Source organism: Corylus avellana, chromosome ca1 (assembly GCF_901000735.1).
Source record: "Corylus avellana chromosome ca1, CavTom2PMs-1.0".
Taxonomy (NCBI): Eukaryota; Viridiplantae; Streptophyta; class Magnoliopsida; order Fagales; family Betulaceae; genus Corylus; species Corylus avellana.
Window position 1 is genome coordinate 15857991 of NC_081541.1, and position 21724 is coordinate 15879714.

General features: G+C 33.5%; 2 protein-coding genes across 2 annotated transcripts; both read right to left on the reverse strand.

Moving 5' to 3' along the window:
• Positions 1–4928: 4928 nt before the first annotated feature.
• LOC132167573 (uncharacterized) lies at positions 4929–6193 on the reverse strand. Its single transcript, XM_059578585.1, has one exon. The coding sequence runs from the start codon at positions 5571–5573 to the stop codon at positions 4998–5000; it is 576 nt and encodes a 191-aa protein (XP_059434568.1). The 5' UTR covers positions 5574–6193; the 3' UTR covers positions 4929–4997.
• A 6604-nt stretch (positions 6194–12797) lies between these two features.
• Positions 12798–20625, reverse strand: LOC132167704 (uncharacterized). Its single transcript, XM_059578716.1, has 6 exons — positions 20543–20625; positions 17684–18170; positions 15397–15707; positions 15250–15306; positions 14383–14861; positions 12798–13843 (listed from the first exon to the last, which is right to left on the reverse strand). Exons 2-6 carry the CDS (start codon positions 18106–18108, stop codon positions 13520–13522), a joined length of 1596 nt encoding a protein of 531 aa, XP_059434699.1. The 5' UTR covers positions 18109–18170; positions 20543–20625; the 3' UTR covers positions 12798–13519.
• Positions 20626–21724: the final 1099 nt, after the last annotated feature.

Here is a 21724-nt window from a genome sequence, read left to right on the forward strand (position 1 = left end):
GAGGGCTTCTGTCTCCTTATGATGCCTACCTGCTTGCCTGACAAATCTCAAGATGTTCGAACATATGTTTAAGCAAGTAGGCTTTACAATGACCTTCTCACAATTGTCTGTCCAAATTACAAGTAATTTGGGCATATAATTATCTCGCAGCTCTTTGAAATAAATGAAAATAAAAAATAACAAAATTTGACAATTTTACATATGAGCCAAACGACGGATTATAGATGAAATAAATTTTTTAGTTGTTTTATATTAATAACTTTATGTCGTAAATAAATATTGATATTTATAAATTAAAATGATTGAATGAATATATATATATATATATATATATATGTCCCCATATGTTCCCAAACGTGTTCTGATTTCCAGACAAGGCTCCGGGTGCAGACAAAATATTACGTTAACCCAAAATTGAAGTCGGGTCAAGTCCCACGGGGTCCCGATTAAGTCGGGTCTATTTTTTACTGTTTTCTCTCCTTTCCTCATACTTCCATGGATGATGGGCCCCACAACTTGATGATCAGACACTGTGGATTCTTTGTTCACACATTTATTAATTTGGCACGTGCTCTTTTTCTTTCCCCTCATTCTCTCTTTTCTGATTTTTATTTAAATAAAAACTGTCTTTAATCTTCTATTTTTCTTTAGGGTTTTATAGTTTTTTTACTAATTAAAAATAAATATTAATATAATAAATTTATTTATTTATTTTGATGGGTACAGAAAATAAGCCTAAGCTGGTACGCACTTTTCCATTGTATTTTTTCTCCTCGTGTTAGAAATGTTAGAAAATTTATCTTATTTTCAGAATCATTAAAATGTGAAAATTAAAAAAAAAAAAAAATCATAAACACAGAGATTTATGTGTTTACCACTAAGAGCTATGTTTATGGAATTTCAACAAAATTTCACTATTTCTTGAAAAATAATACAAAAGACGTTAAGTCGTTAATTACATTTGTACAAAACTTTAAAGTCAGAAGATACTATAAATACGACTAGGGTTGGGCGTCGGTAGAAAATTTTTTGTTTCACCAAAATGTTGGTAAAGTTGAAAATTTCATCTACTTATTCTGCCAAATTTTTGTCCTGACACGGATAGGCTGTCGATAAAGTCGGTACGTGAAAAAATTGAAAATTATCGGTGAAGTTGGTCGGTAAAGTCAGTTCAATTAACAAATTTTATTTCGCCTACCAAACCGAATTTGTCGAAAGAAAAAAAAATGTTTTGCCTACTGCCTATTGGTTAATCTGTGTCGATAGAAGTCGGTCGGCTATCGGTCTTACCAACGGTATGTGAAAAAATTGAAAATTATTGGCGAAGTCAGTCAGTAAAGTCGGTTCGATTAACAAATTTTATTTCGCTTACCAAACCGAATTTGTCAAAAGAAAAAAAAAAAAAAAGTTTTGCCGACCACCCATTGGTTAATCAATGTCAATAGAAGTTGGTTGACTATTGGTCGGTAAGCGGTCAAAAGTTGGTAGGCAGTCAATTTGCCGAGGCCTAAATACGACCTCCAACGAGGTCAAAACACCAAAACAGATAAAAAAAAAAGAAAGTGATTTAAATTGTAGCGATTCCAATGTCAAATCGGGTCGGATACAAAATAAGTCAGATACAAATCAAATTTCACGTAACCTAATAAAAAATATTAACTTGATCGTTTTAGGTTTTTTTGCAATTTCGATAATTTTCTTTCTGGTTTTGCAAATGACGTACAGCCAAGTCTGGCTGTCTGAGATCTGGTTCTATCATATTTAATCTAATAAACAGTAATTAACAATAAAAAAACTGTATTTGACAAAAAAACAAAACTATAAAAATTCTAAAATATCTTCTCGTTCATGGCCGAAAACGCGCTTCGGGTAATTGGAGCGTGAAGCTCAGATTGAGGTGGGGGCTAAAACCCGTGACTGGTGAGTATCATAGTATGACGAAGATACAGATAGTGGTGCAGGACCACACAGATGAGGGATGTGGGCTCTAGACAATCAAAAGCTAGGCATGTGATATGAAGCGTCGGATCAGAATAAATCTGAAAAGTTGAAGAAACTCTGGAGCCGTATGATGGTGTTTGGAAACGTCGCTATACGTGAATCGTGATGGTGTTTGTGTACAATAATTACACCCGCTGTCCACGCACGTGAGGCGTGATGGAATATACGTCAAGTAAATAGGGTTGGACACAGACAATGTTGTCTTCTTTGTCTGCCCCTGCCCAGGTTATATAGACTTCAATTTTACGACATCAACTGGGACAAACAAGAAAAAAAAAAAAAAAAAAAACAGTTTTAAAAAGTCTTTTTTTTTAAAAAAACATTTTAATTAAAAAATATTTTAATGCCATAGAAAAGGCATGAAGTGTTCTTTTATGGATTCACGTTTAAAAAATTATTTGTATTTTTTTTTTAAAGTGTTTTCAAATCCTTAGCAAATTAACGAGGTATACTGAGTAATTTTAGAAGTATTTTTTGTATTACTCTTATGTTCATAAAAAATGAAATGACTTTTAAAATTACAATTTGATCAAAATTCAATAGTGATCAATCATAAGTCTAAAGATAATTTTAATAGCCACATTATTCTTGGAGTGACACAAGATAAGCTTTTAGCTTTACTCCTTAAATATATATTGAGAATAAAAAGAAAAATCAACAAGTAATTCGATATATGAATTTCTATTTGGGTACCAAAAAGATCGAAATATGGAAAGGAGACGAGGTTTTTCCATCTAAATTCAGTATCAGGTGATAGTGAAAATTAGCCTTTATAAGATCAGTATTAGTAAATAAAAAAAAATCAAAAAGACTAATTTTTAATGTTGCATCATCAAATGGTATGCAGCAATGACAGCGGTTGGCCTACACCAAATTAACAAAAAAAATAGTGTGGATTTTGTTGTATTTATTCGGCTGAAGTCACCTTAATTAAACATCGACTTACATATCTCTAACAAATATATTAATTAATGTTTAATTATGAAGAGGTTTTATTGAGTTTAAAGTGGCATGTCTTGTAGACACATGAGCTTAAACAGTCCCTTTCAGAAGATATAGTAATAAATCACATGTGGGTAGCAGCCTCTCATCCATATAGAATTGTATTTAAACACACCATGAGTCATGCCCTTTGATCTCAGCCACATTAATGGACCTTCTAGCATTAGGAACACAAATAGGGTAAAGTGTCCATTTCATCATTTGTATGAAGATGGTAATCTCTACTATTTGTTGTTGTTGATGACAAAAGATTCCCATTACATCATTAAAAAGCTGTCTTTTTAATTGTTGTGGCAGAATACAAGAACACTTATCACGATGCTCTCTACTTCACCTACCTAAAATGAGGCTCTACTTCAAACTCAAAAATAAAAAAGCATAAAAAATTGTATGTGGTTTAAATGCTAAGGTTTTGTTTGTTTCGTCAAATCGAAATGACCAAAACAAACATTTTTTAGTTACGAAAAATAGTTTTTATTTTTAAATTTTGTAGACTATTTTTTGAGTTTGAGTTTCTTATTTTCAAACCATCAGACAATTACCGGACCTCCATCGACCTTCGCTGGAAGTCGCCTGCCTTTTTCGTTGTTGCTCATTTTTCGTAAGAACCAAATGCCGAAACGAAAAGAATTTTATGATTTTTGAAAAATATTTTCCAACAAAAGGAGAATTTCATTTTATTTCCATCGAGTGGCATGCATGGCTCAATATGTAGTAGTTAATCCATCTTGACATTTTTGACAAACTGTCCCCTCGATCTCTTTGGAAGTTTTTAGTAGGTCAACCAAATATGTTGTTCATGACTTCTCACAGGTGGCTATAATTCAAGATTGATTTCTTTCTTTTTTGTCTTTTTGTTTAAATAAACAATAATCTTTGTATTTAACTATTTGTTCCAAGGAAAATAAACAAAGAAGCTAGACCAATTAAATATATAAATACAATACAAGGTAATACTTCTTATTTATAGAACATGAATAGAAATGATTAATTAATTAAAGAAGAAATAAAAATAATGAAGCAGAAAAGATGGTAGTTGAATAAAATCAAAAGAGAAGGAAAGTTTATTCCTATGGAGGTGATCGATCTTAAGAGTCAGAAAACAACCTAACATTGCGGGGGTGATGCAGATAAGATAACCACCACCATCCTTGCTTTTCAAGTTCTTTATATTTGTTTTTGAGTGGCTTACAAGCAAAAATACTAGTAGGTTAGCTGGGGCTGTTAACCTATGTTTTTTTTTTTCGGAGGTTCAACCAAAAATAATAAAAATCTTTTTTCTTTGCAACCATTATGTGTTCCTGAGGTCATTTTGGCCCCAGCCCATTTCCTAAATTTTTCAACATTTTTCTAGGACAAAAAAAAAAAAAAAAAAAAAAAAATTAGAATAACTTCCATTAGGTCGTAATGTAAACTTGATATTTTGTACACTCTAATAAGAAGCAACACCTTAACTTGAAACACCAAAAGATAATATATATAACATTTAACACTAAATAATTTTCATTTTCTTGACAAAATACTTCATACATAAAATACTCATTGATAAAACTATCAGAGTCACCGTTTTGGTTGGTTTTAAAGACTCTAATATTGAGGGTTCGGAGGTGGGTGGTGGGCGTGAGTTAGAATGAATGGAAAAGTCTATGAGATTGATTTGAATTAAAGACACAATGTTTTTATTTTCATTGTATTTGGTACTTTAGTTTTACATGTCAAATTTCTATTGAAAGCTATAAAAAAAGAGAAATTTTACACCACAGATAGAATGAGTTTTTTTTTTTAGCCAATATCATCCACCATATTATAGAATCATAAATAAATTAATTAATTAATCCAGCTAATATATTCTGGATAAATTAATTTGTTTCATAAGAAAATAGATAGACAAAAAAAAGAAAAAAAAGAAGAAAAAAAAAGGCCATACAAGGTAATTAATTAAGCCAAGTACTGAAAAATGAAGGGAAAAATAAAAGTTCAAAAAATTGTAGTTACTAATTTAGTTCTTCCCCTGCCATAACCATTCTACTAAGACGACTAGGCCCAAGCTTCTTCCTTCTCATAATACTCCTCCTCCTTATAACTTCCATCTGATTTCTCCTTCTAATCTGCATCATCGCTTCCTCTTCAATCACAAATCTTCTCATCAAAACATCATCTGTCAACGATTTTCCCCGGAAAACTCTTCTGCTTTCCACGCTAAGCCTTGCGGTGGGAATTGTTTTCTCTTGTGAGATGGGAAATGGCTTTGATCTTGGGTAGCTGTTGCTTCTTCTCGGCGGAACCTCCGCCCGGAAAACTTCATTGTAGGAGGAGATCGGAGCACAGAGACAGACTCTTGTGAAGGTACTGGCAACCTTTAGAGAGGTACATTTTCTTAGCTTGTTTCTGTAGTTGTTGGAATTTGCATTGTTTGGGATTTCTGGGGTTCTGGAAATTGTTTTCCATACTTTTGTTGGATTTGTCGTTGGGATTTCTGTGGACTTGGAAATTGTTCTCCATAGAGTTGCCATCTCCATTGCTCTTTGATACCAGGGCTTCCTGTGGCATAACATGTACATGCATGTCATGCATGCATATATACTTTTTCTTCATGTGTTATGTCATGCATGAGCAATGCTATATATATATATATATATCCGACAATTATCCGCATTTCAATGTAGCGTGGACAACCATGCCACGTCAGCTTTGGTGGATACTTGTTCAGTATATAGCATTACTCGTACGACGTAGACTTTATTGATGATATGATAATTCATAATTGGTAAAATGATTAAAGAAAAAAAACTTGACTTGTCAATCACATAGTCTTAATTCATTATTTGACATATTCTGTCTGTCTATAAAATAACCATAGTAAAAACTGTAATACTCGGGCGATTTTTCAAATTCATTTACCTATTCAAAGTTGTGTCAATTAAACAGCTAGCTCACTTTCCAAGTTTGGGTTGGAATTGTTGAAAGTTGAAAGTTGAGACATATATTTGACAAATTTAACGTAAGACTGAATTCATCAAAAAAAAAAAAAAACAAAAGGTGACCCCTTCTTTGGCGTTAGCAATACTTTTGTGGTGGGTCGAATTTAGACTCGGTTGGGAGTTTTTCAGCGGCTGTTTTGGCACCACTGATGACCCTGACCAAGACCATCTTATATATGGTTCTTTTAATTTTGAACATTTCCTCCTAACAGCTTGTGTCGGACCGTTACAGGATGACTAGAATGACGTTAAAGTGAAAATTAATTTTTATATCTCGTAAAAAAAAAAATTAATTAATTAATTAATTTTTACTGTTACGTCATTTCAATCATATGACAGTAGTATAACGTTCTATTTAAATAACGTTTCTCCACTTTTTTCCTTTTTTCCGACATTGAATAGAAAAAAAAAAAAATAATAATAAAAAAAAATTTTCTCATTTGTAATTTTTTTTTATTCAAAGTCTTCCCCTCTACTCAAAGCTCTTATTCTGGTGAATTGACCTAGTCTCCTTTAAATTTTATCTTTTGTAGTTTTATATATTATGGGATCGTGCTCCAAACGTTTTAGTCTTCAAGCCCAACACAAGCCCATGGGCCTCACCAGCTGTGTTGATAATGGCCCATCTTGAGTCCATCCAAGTTGGAAAACGTTCTTCTTTGTTGGGCCCCCACAAAATTTGACCCCATCCCACAATGCAACAGCACGTTGTATGTTTTATTATTTCAGAGGTCTTAATTTTCACACACACACACAGATATATATATATATATATATATATATATATATAAGTGTAATAAAAAGTGAAGATGAGTAGACTAAAGTAAAGGTCCTATGCTCTTCAAGTCAAATTAAATGTTTTTTTGTCCTAAACGACACGCCTATTAATAAATGAAATGATTAAATCAAGCAATATTTCTAAATAAATTCATGTATTTATTTATTTATAATTTAGAGGTGGAATTAATGACCCTTAATGAAGATTTTTAAACATGAAAGGGTAACATAGAAAAATGAACAGTTGACTGCTTTGGGTCATATTAGAATGTTCCAATAAATAATTGAAAAGGATTTGAGCCATTGACGTGTACAGAATCAATTAGCCTTACTTTGTTTTGGTCAGACCACACAATTTTACCATCATGGTTTACCTTAAAAGTGACATCCTTACATGTCTGAAAATTGTCCTAAGAGGATCTCAAATTTGCAAACTGTGTGCCACAATTAACAAAATACTAATGCATATATATATATATATATATATATGTGTGTGTGTGTGTGTGTGTGTGTGTGTGTGTGCAGACAATCCAAATGATCAAGTTTTCATCACCAGAAACTAAGGATAAAGCATATTGAACATGTAAAGCAAGATGTATGTATGTATGTGAGATTGGGGGCATACCTTGTGCTGTTTGAGTTCTTTGGATCTTGCATGAACTGAGCAGAGTGGAGAGTGAGTATGCAGGAGCTGGAGAAGGAGAGCAAAGAAGTCTCATTTGGGTTGAGAAGGGAAGAAGACCCTTTTTTCTGCAATTTGTAAAACTCTAAGATGGGCTTCTTTTCTTTTTCTCCATTCTTTATTGCAACCCACCCTTTCTTTTGCTTTGGCAAGCATGATTCTTATTGATTTTGAGAGTGAGAGAGAGAGAGAGAAAGAGAGAGAATTTGAAATTTCAAAGGCAAAGTAAATGTGGGTGCTTTTGCTGGAATTACTAAAGTGCCCCCCCATGATCACTTTTAAAAGGGAAAAACATGCACCCTTGTCAAATTCCCCCATCTTTTTGCTAGGGCATGGAAAGTATCTAGACCCCCTGTAATCATGTTTAGCTCCTGACTTTATGATTGTGAGCAAGTGAGATCGCTTAGGGCATTAATTTGTTTAAGACATGCTTGGCCTGCCTTTCTGACACAATAATCATAGACTATCAAAGTAAACTTTTGGTTTGGTTTTTTCACTTTCTCAACCCCCTACTAAATACATTTTTAGGGTTAACTACAATATTTTTCACCTTTTAACTACTATCATTTTTGCAATATCTCCCTCTACTGTTGGAGTTATAATGCCTTCTTTTTGTGACCTAAAATCTCAAATATATCTCAATATATAATATAAAAATAAATTACCTTTTTTTTGGTGAGTTTTGTATTAAGATATTACCTTATATGTGTTGGATTGCACAATACTGCTAGCCTTTTGACATTAGTATTCTATATTATTCTATCACATATAATTATGAATGAGCTAGGTGCACTTTGAGAAATATTAATGTGATTTGTGGGTGTTTTTGTTTTTTTGTTTGAAAAAGTGTTATGATATGACATAAAGGTGGAAAATAATTTTTATATTTTGAAGAATGTTTTATGCTTCGAATTGTTTGTTAATACCTTTAACTTGAGAGAACGTAAAACAGTTAGACAAAAACAAAGCCGTTAACAAACGCGACCTTAAATGTCCTTAGTGTTCATTTTCTTTTACCATTACTAAAATTACTAAATAAAAAAATAATTTATTCCCCCACAAAAATTGCACGTCTTTGTGAAATTGTAGAACTTTAGAACATGGGAAAAGGAACCCATTTTATAGTCCTCAAAAGGAGAGAAAAACGAAGCAATTGGTCCAGTCTGGTTCTAAATAATTTGCCAATGGATGGCATCATGATTCAGTTTGTGGGTGGTGTTATATCCAGAACCCTAAAAGCTGCTGCAAAGAGAAAAAAGACATGATGATTGGATATGTTCGAATAGTGATAGGCCCTCATATATTAAATTGTTTATTTCTTAATTAATATCTCACAAAATTAATTCTTTGGATATTCATTATCATTATCTGGAGAATTTGGCAAAATGATCATAGCAGTTTAAAGAAAATCTTGAAGAAGAAATCATGTTAGTAGTGTCATTAACCTTTCCAATCAATATTTTGGTAATTTCTAATTGATTTTTTCTGCCTAGGATTCTCTTCTATAGCCACCCCCAAATTCTATGTCAAATGCTCCAAGAGTATGAAAAAGATGTTGGAGCATTTTTGGGAAGGGTCCTAATTAATCTTAGTTATTTCATGTTTTTTAATGTACATGTTCCATCTTATGCTTTGAATAAAAATTTTGAGACCCTTTTCAAGATTTGAAAACTACCCAAATATTTTAGAGGATATTCATTTAAAAAAATCTTCGAGAGCATGTAATTTGTATGTTTTTAAACTCTAGGTCGAGTTTTGTCAAATCAAAAGAGAATGATGCGGGACAAGACGAGTTTATTGTGTCATGTAATTTTATTTTAGTTCTTTTAGCGAGTAGTATTTAATTTTTAAGAGTTTGTTATTTTGTAATTCAATAATGAGTTTGGCCCAAAAGTCAATCAAATTAGGGTTAGGTTTAGTCATTGAGTATATTTATGTGAACTATTGTCCTTCAATGGAGATTAGAATTGATGAAAAAGAAAAAAAAATTGCTTGAGGTACGACTCTTCTTTTCTGGTGGTGTGACTCAATCAAATTCCGTTTCTCTCTTCTTTTCGGTGGTGATGAAACTCTACCGACTCATCTTCTGTTTGGATTGTGTGGCTCGAATATTTTTTATTTTCCCACTTTCTCGATTCTTCTTCATCAAATTATAATAATTTGGAATGGAATTTTGCACCCAACCATTGGACAAGTATGAGCTCTTATCTCTATGTATAATTGAATGTTTACTCAAAAAGAGTAAATTTTTAGGGATGCAATCCAAAATTGACAAAAGGGGTTTTTTTTTTTAGTCAAAAGGAACTAGGGTTTGCAGTCATCTTTTGCTTTTGTACATTGTAGACCATGGAAATCATGTTTTCCACTTTGTGTTGGAATTAAGAGCTTCGAGGAAAGGGACAGTGGCTTCTAACTTTATGGACTTTCCTGAATTTAATGTTAACCAAACATGTGTGAATGTGAAATATGGAATTATGGACATTCAAATCCCCACTTAAGACTAAAGTCGGCCCATATTTGCTGGAGAACTTGGGGAGGGAAGGACTTTTCCTCATGCTTTTTGAAATTCACCCAAAAACAACTAAATACAGTTTTGGTTATATTAGGTCAAATCCTATATATATATATATATATATATATATATATAAGATCTTCTAGTATGTTTTGTAAAAACTAAGAACTTTTACCATGGGTTATCATAATTATTGTTTTTAAATTAAAGAGTTCAAATTTTATCACCTTAAATAAATTTGAAAAACTACTATGTTTGTTAAACGTTTTGAAAATCTTTTTTTTTTTTTTTTTTTGATTTTTTATTAATGTGATAAAAGGTTGAGGAGTGTTGTCGATGGGGTTTATATTTAAAAAGTATTTTTAGGTGTAGAGGCTTAGTCGGAAAAAATATAAAAAAACCCTCCAAATTAACACTCATTTTTGAAAGAGTCTCACAATGTTCGAGAGGTATTAAAGTAGTCCATCAAACTACCAAAGTAAGTAAAAAATGCCACATGTTTTTTTTATATTCCAATAATACCCTTATTCTTTTAAAAATTAAAATAAAAATCAATAAAATAAAAAACTAAAATTTAATTTTAATAAAAAAAGATAGGGGCTTTCCTTTTTTTTTTTTTAGTTTAATATATATATATTGGCACCGAACGTGCTTTCTACTGTTTGACCGCGGACTACACAGTACTGCGGAATCTACTTTTACTATTTGTTTCACGATTGTAATTTGTTTTTATTCATTGTAATTTGCCTTTATAACAGGCTCCCCTCCCCCATTGTAAGGCAGAGGCAATTTTTAGAGACTTTTACAGAAGCTCAGCTCTCTAGCCATTCCACTGCTTTCTTATTCTCTTCTTATCTCCTCCTCTAGCCCTTACTTGATAAGTTCTATATATATATATATATATATATATATATATATATATATATATATATATATATAGAATGACCGTGTAATCATTTTTATTACTATTGATGTTACATTTAACAGAATTCGTCATATTTTTTAACGGAATTTGACTCCAAGAACTAAATTATTTTTTTTAGAATATCTCAGGAATCTTTGATTTTACTTTAATGCGACATAAAGCAATTTGTAATTTAGGCCGACTACAATGACTAATTATTTATTTATTTCAAAACACCTTTTTTTTTTTTTTGTATTTATTAAGCCCATTGTTTTTATTTATTTATTTATAAATTATTTAATTATTTTATTTTTTTAAAAGAATATGGGTATTATAGGAATATAAAAAAATAAGTGGCATTTTTGATACATTTTGATAGTTTAATGGGCTACTTCAGTACCTTTTAAACATTGTAGGACTCTATTGCAAATGACTGTTAATTTTGAGTTTATTTATTTATTTATTTATTTTTTATATATTTGTTTCCTAATTAGTAATAAAGAGTGATCGTGTTACCACCTACAATGGAGGAAAGGAGTGGCCGCATAGCCACCCTTAGACTATTGGGGTGGCCATGCAGCTAGGGATGAAGGAATAGGGGACTAGTATAGGCTCTTGGCCCCTACCCATACCAATCTCTGCCTCCGTCCCTGCAATATTCTATTGGGATAGCCGTGTCTTAGTATAGTCATCCCTTAACATTCGTTGGAGCGTAACTACACATCACTTTTTTTATTTTTTAAAGTAGGAAGTCAGCCTATACGCTTAAGAGCAAATAAACATCTATTTTAAAAAAAATATTCCCATAAAAAAGGTGTAGGAATTTTTTTAAAAAAAGTATGTCATATTGAAAATAAAATATATTTTGTATTTTGTGTGGGCTTCAAGATGGTCCAAATCTCTAGCTTTGTGGGCTTCAATCATTTTTAGATGTTCTTATGGTCAGCACATCACGTGCGAGTTATGATTCCATCATAGTTCCAGTGAGTTGCCAACACGTGCCAAGTTCTGACACTTTGCAGTGCACCATGAATATGATCTTTCACAAAAGCTAGCACACTGAGGCAGACATTATAGCAGATATCCCACCTATTTATCATTTATTTATTAATTTATTTTTGACTATCGGTATATATCTATATATATATATTTTAATTTGAGAGAAAAATTCATACTTTCATTTAAAAATCAAGAAGAACATTCTTGCTTAATAAATACTTTGGATAAAAGTGATCTGTTCATGATATAGAGATTTCTAAAGAGCTGTTTTCGTTAAATGGTTGGCCGCTTTGTTTCCCTCTCTTTTGACATGCCCTACAAACAAGTATCCTCAATCAATTGACTGTATCGAGTCCAATAATATTCCTTTTGCCCTAGAGTCTGCACAATTTCCAACGCATTCAATCTGCATTTTAGAAGAAATATTTATATTTCCATTCGGATCTTCTTTTTTTTTTTTTTTTTTAATAGGAGGAATCTGTACGCATTCAATCCACATTTTAGAAGAAATATTTACACATTAGATTCTTTCTTTTTTTTAATCTTTATTGTGCCCTAGGTTACATAATACGAGATAATCCTACCATATTTTTTTTTAACTCTTAATCCTACTAAGATAAACATTTTATTCAAGATCTATTGTAAAAGGTGGGAAAAAAAAATCTGAAACTGTCCATCTCAGTTTTGTTATAAAATAATGCTTTATATATATATATATATATATATATATATAATGAGTTGATTACAATAAAAGACAATCTTCTCAATTCATGGCTCATCTAATAGAAATTAAGAAACAACCTAATTTGAAGTAAAAAGGCCATTGTCTCATAAGGTGATAGATGGTATGTTTCTACAGTTGAATCAAAACAATGGGTCGTTTATCTTTCCACCACACGTCATTTTAAGTTGACGCAGATTAGTTATAGGAAAAAAATGCAAAATCAAACCCTATCGTTACATTGATTTGCAATAAGCTCTCTGTCGTATAAAAGTGTTATGAGAGCTTCTTATAATATACAAAATTAACAAATAGGTTCCTACACCTAATTTTGAACGAAAACCGTTAAATACCACATCAGCACCAATAAGAGTATGACAAAGAAGTTGACACGAGTGGTGGAAAGATAAACGAAGTTGACACGTGTAGAATTATCCTACTCTTTTTTTTTCCCTAAAAAAAGGTAGGCCGGGGAGACTAATTGTAGCTATCTTATCTGGGCATGATCATAGTAGTACCTACCCGCTAGGAGCCGCACAGTAGGGGCCTAGACGATGAGAACTGCAGGTGCTCCCTTAAGTCCGACTAAGCCATAACTTGACTCAGCCCCACCAGGGTATCAATGGGAATTCAAGGCAAGTAATACTAATCAGGCATATGTGGGGATTCTTCATTGCGGAGATTGGAACCCATGCCCTAGTACATGCCCTGACCACTTGGAAACTTCCTTGGGCCATTGAACCACCACCCTTGGTTGGTAAGAAATTCTCACTCACTGAGGTTGCAATTTTGCTATTGTAGGCTAAGAAATTTTCCCACTAAAACTAGAGAAACTGTAGAATTGATAAATCTAATAGTGGTTGCAGGAGCTACATGTTAATGCATCAACTTGTGGATAAGTCCCTACTTTGTGCAAGTACATAGAACAAACAACAAATTCTTACTCACTGGCTGTAGGCTCACCTGTGGATCTCCTGCTCCAGCCACCAGAGCCTGCTTTTCGCTCCCCACGCTTTCTCTTATTCCTTGGAAAATGGACTTCTGAAGCTAAACAAGATGACAGAGATGATTGCTCCTGAGGCCCAACAGATTTTGCCACAGTAAGGGGTGGTTCTGATGTTGGAATTGAAGGGGGATTGGTGCTTTCTTCTTGGTCTCCTATCTCTGCCTCCTGATGCATCTCTGTGGAATGACTATCTACCTTTTTGAAACTGTCCTTCTCTGCTTCACCTGCCTCACTATTTACCAGAACACTATCTACAATCTGCATGTATTCCCAAAACAATTAGTAGATCATCCATGTCACCATTATCTCAAGAAAGTGAATGCATATAAGAATAGATCTGACTGCCAAAAGGGTTTTGAGGAACACATCAAGGGGGTCTGGTAGGATAGATGAGACATTAAAGGATTTTCTTTTATCTTACTTTTTCTCCAGGTAGATGAGATGGAGTTTGGTAGGGCCTCAACAGTGTTGTTGAAACCATAATGAGAAAACCAAGGATTGAAAATAACTACATGCAAAGGAGAACTTCAGGTTTGATTATTTCCCAAGAAAAAGTTTTCAAAAACGATTTACAGTTAGTTGCAATAATTGTGTACTCTGACAGACAGAATCAAAAGGAGAAAAAAGTGGGTTACTCAAGCTACTGATATAAACTCATACAAAACCTAAAGGAAAAAAGAAAGCTTAAGTTTTGTAACAATATTCAGATAAATAAGTATGATTCCATGGCCGCCATCTAGTAATAAACTGACCAAGTTACATGAATAACTGCAATTATTAGGGAGGAGAAGGCTTACATCTTCACATGAATCTCCAATCTGTGGCTGATGGAGGGTGACATCAGCTGCAGATAACAGTCCTGCTGTGCTTTCAATTATATCAGGTACATGAATTGTCTCCCCATAACTTAAAATGGCACTTCCAGGCATAACAAGATCTACATTGTCACACTCAGATGCATGCTTAGTTGGAGAATACACGGGACCCACTGATACATTGTCTCCATTGCCAGCAGAGAAAGTAGGACTGTGAGCAGAGCTAGTCTGTGCATCACAAAGTGCCAGAAGGCTCAAATTCTCAGAGGAAGAGAACCTTGCAGCATTTTTAGACAGTACCATGTCAATTTGACTCTTTAGCTTATGAACCCGAGAGTGCACCATTTCAATTTTCCAAAGAACTTGCTCCAAAATTTGTTCACCATCTCTAAACTCAAGAAATGACCAATTATTACCAATGCCAAATTTGTCATTGCAATCATCATTTTGGTCTGTGATTACTGCCCCAAATAACAGCAAGAAGCAGCATTCAGTGAAACATTTAAAGAAATATATTAACATCAGTAGAATGATTAACATTAATAGAAGATATTCATATAAGTTAGAATGAAATTAAAGATGATACTAGACATGGACAAGAGCACCATGCAGCAAGCTATATCAACGAAGATTGACAACACAGCATTGCACTACCTATGATTGGGACGTATAATATGAAACTACTCACTCTCTCTCTCTCTCATAAATATGTGCAGGCATGCATAGATATGTAAAATACCAAAATGAAGTGAAAAATGTCTTCTGATGCTTCACGGCTTTTCCTATTCTTCAGGTAGCATGACATGCCAAACAGCAGTAACAAAATCCTTCTGCAGCAGAAAATCTTACCTGGGTTACCAAAATCATCAGCCAACAAATTGCCATCTGGATCAGACTTCTTAATTTCTGCAATATATATCACAAAGTCACACATCTTAGTTCCTTTTTTTTTTGTTGGAGCACCAAAACCATCAAGTATAAAGAAGAATCTTGTACCAAGATAAGAGAAAAGGTTATGTTGAGACATATATGATGTTATATCAGCAGTGTCTTCAACTCTCTTTCGTTTCCTCCTCTTTATAGCCTTTTTTCTATAACATTGGCGAGAAAATGGCAATGACTTTGAGTCTAATCCTTCAGATGTAAGCTGATCGAATTCCAAGTGTTTTCTCTGGTCATATGCTGCAATCTCCCTGGAATATTTTAATGCTTGTGACTCTATTTCCTTAATTTTCAATTCCGTCCATTTGCAGCGCCACATCAAAGGGCGTATAAAGTTCCTCCAGTGATTTGTCAACTTCTTCTTCCTACAGTGGAAGCATATGATTTTTTCTTGAGTAAGCGAAGCGCAGTTGTAATGTATAAACTATCTTTGAAAATTGATGAGCACGTAAACAAAATAATTATGGGTGCATGTCATGTATCATCTGCTACAGTGAAACTAAAGAGTGATTAGTTTAGAATATAAACTAATCCGACTTAATGGAACTAAAACATGAATCGGCCTTAAATGGAAAACCCAGATCATGATTAAGAACTCTGATCTTTCCTCCAATAAAAATGTAAAAGTTCTTGGCAGCCAATACCAAAATATAAGTGCAAGACAGCCAACAGCAAGCATTTGAGACTAACACATTGACATTTTAACAGTTTTAAAAAACCAGGCCGAACTGACCAGTTAAACCCATTGAACCATTATTGGTATGATATCCAGTCCAGCAAACCTCTCAAACTATTCTGTTAGTTGACTTGGATTGAAGCAAATTGAACAGGCCAGTTCACTTGTTCAACCAGTGAACTGGCAACCATGGTTCTAATTTGATAATTGAACAGTATTTAAAAAAATATGATTTTTTTTTATAAATATTTTTCCCTCAAGTGCTCAATAAATCTTGTATTCCTTAATTCTAAATATGAAAGTTAAATTATTATACATGCACCAAGTTAGATATTAAATTAGAATAAACAATTGATATTGGACTAGTTGATCATGGTGCTGATAAAACATCAACTTTCCGGTTTCGTTTTCAGTTCAATTTTTTAAAATATGGCATTTTAACCAAATGAAGAAAGCTTCCATTGCATATGCAATCAAAATAGGGTGATAAATTATCAATTGTCCCAAAAGCCTAAAATGAATTATCAATTATGAATTTAATCACTTAACCATTATTTAATGCCTCCCTCAATAACTGGGGCCAAACACATGAAATTTTTTAACTCTAAATGAGAGATAGAACAAGGTCAAGGTTCAAAGTCACGACTACCCACTTTAATACCGTGAAAAAATACCAATTATCCTAAAAGCCTAAGTTAATGGGAAATGATGATTTTAATTTCTTAACCTTTGTTCTAACACAAGGGTTATATGTATTTAATGTGCAAATGAAATATAATTACACCTTGGGCTGAGAATAATTAAGATAAGCCACCTGGCCTCATTGGAAATGGTAGGAGTACACCAACTTTAAAAATAAAAGCTTAAAACTTGGGAATTGGTCTTTTACAAGTATCTAATCTTTATGCTATAACATAAGAACATAATACATCCAAGACCTTCTATAGAACAAGGTTTGAATAAGAATTATTTCATTTCTTGTACACTAACTACAAGAGCATGCCCTACTCCTTGTCGTAAAGGGTCTAAAAGGACAGAATTCCTCAAACTGGCAAAATCCATACAGTTAAGTATCCTTAGTCAAGTACAACATCTTTAAAAGCTACAAAAAACAAGTGCTTGTATTGCTGTTAATTAGCATGATGGAAAGAAGAGAATTGCTTTATCCTTACATTTTAGTATTAGGACTTAAGTTCCAGCGATGATACTGTCATATGGTCCCATATAATAGAACAGCATCACTTACAAGATCAATTACGGTTGCTTTATCATTTAGTACATTGTCCTACACTAACTTAGGATAATAGTTCCTAAGGGTACCATTGCTATTATCAACTTTCTCAACTGCCAAAGCTTCACTAAAGAATATTAAACATTATCACTTTATCAACTTTCAATGTATAAATTTTACAATGGTAACCAATCAGATACATAATTAACAAGGTTCCTATGTTAGGTTTTTCATTGCAAAAACGCACAAATAAATAAGATATTCAAAAACCAATAGCCTTGTAGCTTAGTCATACTTCTCCTTTCTAAGGTGGAGTGTAGGGTTCAACCATTTGAGGGAGAGAGACTTGTGGGGTTAGAGGTGACTCCATCTTTGGCCAAGAAAGCAGGGGGCAAAAACAATTAAAAGAATCAAAATATAGAATCAAAACAAACCTCATCTGAAGTGAACTACTGAACGCATCAAATGCAGAAGCTAAACTGTCATCACCAAAGAATTGTGATTCGACTTCTCCTTCACTCAATCCGGAGCAATTCTCATTATTAGATGTAGTGTCGGCAAATGAGCTTGAATATTCAGTCGCATCTGGGTCCTCTCTTTTAATGGACCTTATTTCACTTTTAACTGTACATCCAATTATATCAACCTCAAGATCCTCAGGGCACTTTAGAGCCTTAGTTTGATCATCCAACATAGCTTGTGTCTCTATGTTGGTGCTTCCGCAGTTACTCTTGCACCTTAAACCCTTCCCATCTGAGTTTGTTGGGGAACTCCTCTTCTCCTTATCAAGTGCCATTTTTGCTGCGATGGGAGGTTTAATGTCTAGGTCAATGTCCATAAATGGTTGAGCAGGAGCCATGCAACAATATTTCCAAACTCAGCACATTTGTAGCACCAAAAAGATTTTCATTTATAGTTAGCCTGAAACAAGAGGCAACCATATGTTAGTGAATGAATGAAATTTTCTGAAATTGTAAACTCAACAAACTACTCGTGAAGTTCAATCCAGCATCTCCTAAACTCACAAGAAGAGTAAAAATTACAAAAAGAAAAAAGGTTGAGTTCTATGTCAGAGGTTGGAAGAAAAGTCAAGATTAGGATTTCTGTTTAGCCCCAAACCCTGTTCAAGGAGCGCACGTCTATGCTATCATTCTAAAATGACTACTCAAGTTATAATTAGAGCTTCCTAGATCACTTCTAAAAACCCATTTTCATTTAATAAGGAATTAATATGAGACTTAGCATTAATGAGCACATTTATAATCTATTTATTTAATGTGGGCAATCCATACACCCAATGTGAGACTAACTTTGTGGGGAGTAACAATCTCTCCCACTCAAATACGTGACGCCCTCATTAAGACCCATATCATGCAACATTCTAGTTCCACATGATATCACTAGCCACATTTGCGTTATCACTCCAAAAGGACTAGTCAAGTCACAATTAGAGATCCCTAGAATCACTTATAAAAGTCTAGTCTCACTTAGTAATGAATCAATGTGAGTCTTAGCACTCATGAGCACCTTTATAATCCACATATTCAATGTGGGCAATCTACCCATGGGACTAACTTGCTGGGTTGTCACACCAACTCCATAGCATGGTCCATAGGTCTAATGCCCCCATCTTGTTACTTGTTTTCTATGACTAAATCCCTTAAAAGGAAAGAAAAACAAGAAGGCAAGACATGTCAATGCATGGATACCATTTAAGTGTAGAATAACACATGCTTTTCTCATTCTAGTTAGGTGATTCCTATTTTATACTTCAGGTACTTTGGGGTGCTTTACGGTTTTAATAAGACTGGTATTACTTATAAAAAAAAAAAGCACATATCCCATCAAAATGATAGCAAAAAACGTTAGAAATCCAAGAGGCGTTTCTATTTGGATTCAATAAGAGAATTAAGTTTGCGTGTGATGGAAATGAAAATAGCCTTCAGTTGTTAATGTTCTACTCACAAAGATTAATTACATCTTACGAAAGGAAATTTAGCTTCCATTATATTGTATTGTAATTCATAAGCATGTGTGCCTTCCAATGTCACAGAATCCATGTCATGCCATTTTTCTATATATTACAGAAAAAACTTTTGCTGCATAGAATTTTAATGGGAAACCGCAATGCAAATTCATCTTTGGAGACCGAAGACTAAAAATTATCTCATGTATAAACTAAAAGTTCATCAGAAACTAAGAATGGTCCATGGTTTTTCACAATATGCAGACCTAACAATATTTCGAAATTTTCTTCTTTCTTCTGCATCATGAGCCCATATCTTCTCTCTTTCCGTGACCATCAAATGTGACTAAATTTTATGCTAATCCTCAATCTACCACAACCCTCCTCCTATATCGAGGCTTAGTTGATTGTGTAAAACTCAATGATATACATGCATATTAAATCATCACTTGTCCTAAAAGCTTAGACTGTTAAAAGAGGTAAATTTAATCATTTAATCAATACTTTAACATTCTCGCTCACTTGTAGGCTCAAATTCCCTTTTAATAGGTGAGGCCCAACACATGAAATATTTAATTGAAATAGAGAGTGAATAACTGAGACAAGGTTCGATCTCAGGATCTTTGGTTCTAATACTATGTTAAATCATCACTTATCCTAAAAATTTAAGATGAGAAGAGGTCATCTAATCAAAACTTTAACAATGCAATTAATACAAACTAGAAAATATTGATTGCAAATCCAATGTTGAGTTTTGCTAGACATGCAATCAGTATATAAATTTTTTATTTTTTTAAAAAAATCATTTCATAAGATAATATAAATTTTTACTGTTCTCTTTTTTGGATGAATAAGTAATATCAAACTTCATTAACCCCTCCCCCCCCAAACAAAAGAAAAAAAAAAAAAAAAAACAAAAAAAACAAAAGAAGTTACCCAACAATTGACAACACCATAAGCTAACATGCTTTAGTTAGAATCACTTTCAAACGGATAACAGACATCAGCAGCCAAGAACATGACCAATTGACAGTCCTCTATATCCACGAAGTTGATAATCATACAAAATGCATACACATGCATGTAAAAATATGATAGATAAGGATTTTGCAGGAAATGGGTAGGCTATCATACAAATAATTAGCAAGCATAACAAGCACCACATAGACTTTTTCACAAAGAGTCCAAAGGAGCCAAAAAAAAAAAAAAAAAAAACTAGAGCACCGACCCAGCTCCAATTCAAAACCAACAGCTACATACATAGTCATTCATGCGTTATGTACATGAGTAAGTATGCATGTTGGAGGGAGAGAGAGAGAGAGAGTACCTGAGAGTGTGAGAGTAGTGGAAGTGAGGTAGTGAAGAGTGAAGACACTCGGCGGCGTGCAAGGACGAGAAGAGCAAGTTAACGTTGATAAACCTAGCTACTAAAAATGTACTTTGTACTGGTACGCTTCCCGCTTTCGGAGTGCACGTGTGACATTCCTATTGCTTTCCAACACCTGGGCGGTTTCTATTGGGTCATATTATAATCATATCCTCAAAATTGTTACATGAGACAAACAAAGTTGTGCCTCTTTTCTTTATTTTCTATTAGCGGAAAATCACATTAAATTATATTTTTAAAGTTGCTATTTTTAAAAATTGCAAAAGTGTTTGGTAAAATATGTTAAAATGTACTTTCTTATCAAATATTTGTTATGCGAAATCATGATTTTAGTTTAAATTCGCATTTTTTCAAATAAGCACTCACTTGGCTCGGTCACCTCAAGGAGCCAAGGGTGTGGCTAAAACCACTCCCAATATCTACTGGGGTGGTTTCAGCTACCCCTTTGGCACCAAGGGCTCGGCTCCAAGCCACCCCCATAGAGCATGAGGGTGGCCTGGCCACCCCATGGAGCTGAGGGGGTGGCAGAAACCACCCCCAAGACCCCAAGGGGGTGGCTTGACCAAGCTAGGCCACCCCCTTGGCACACCCCATCCGGCTAGATGGGGGTGGCCCGTGGGCCACCTTTTTTTTTTTTTTTGAAAATATATATATTTTAAAATAAAAAAATTAATTAGGTGGCTACGTCATCAATGATGATGTGGTTACTTATGCCAAGTGTCAAATTTTAATTGGTGCACGTGTCAGTAACATGACTTCCGTTAAGTCAACTAATGATCAATAGACGAAATGACTAATTTGATCTTTATCAAAACCACAGGTACTTCATGCGATAAAAATCAAACTCTAAAGGAAAAAAAATAGAGAAATGAAACCCTATGGGGTATTAGGTATTTAACCCTAAATTATTATATATTCTTTTATTTATTTATTTATTTTTTTAGAAATGCTACAAGTACCTCCTCAATCTATTACACATTGTTAATGTTCCATTCCCCCAAAATATCAATTGTGTCAATCTCAGCCATAAACTACCAAAAAAATCAATGTCTCCCAATAAAAAAATACACTTTCATAAAATCATAAAAAATCAGCCACCCCCTTGGTTTTTTATTTTTATTT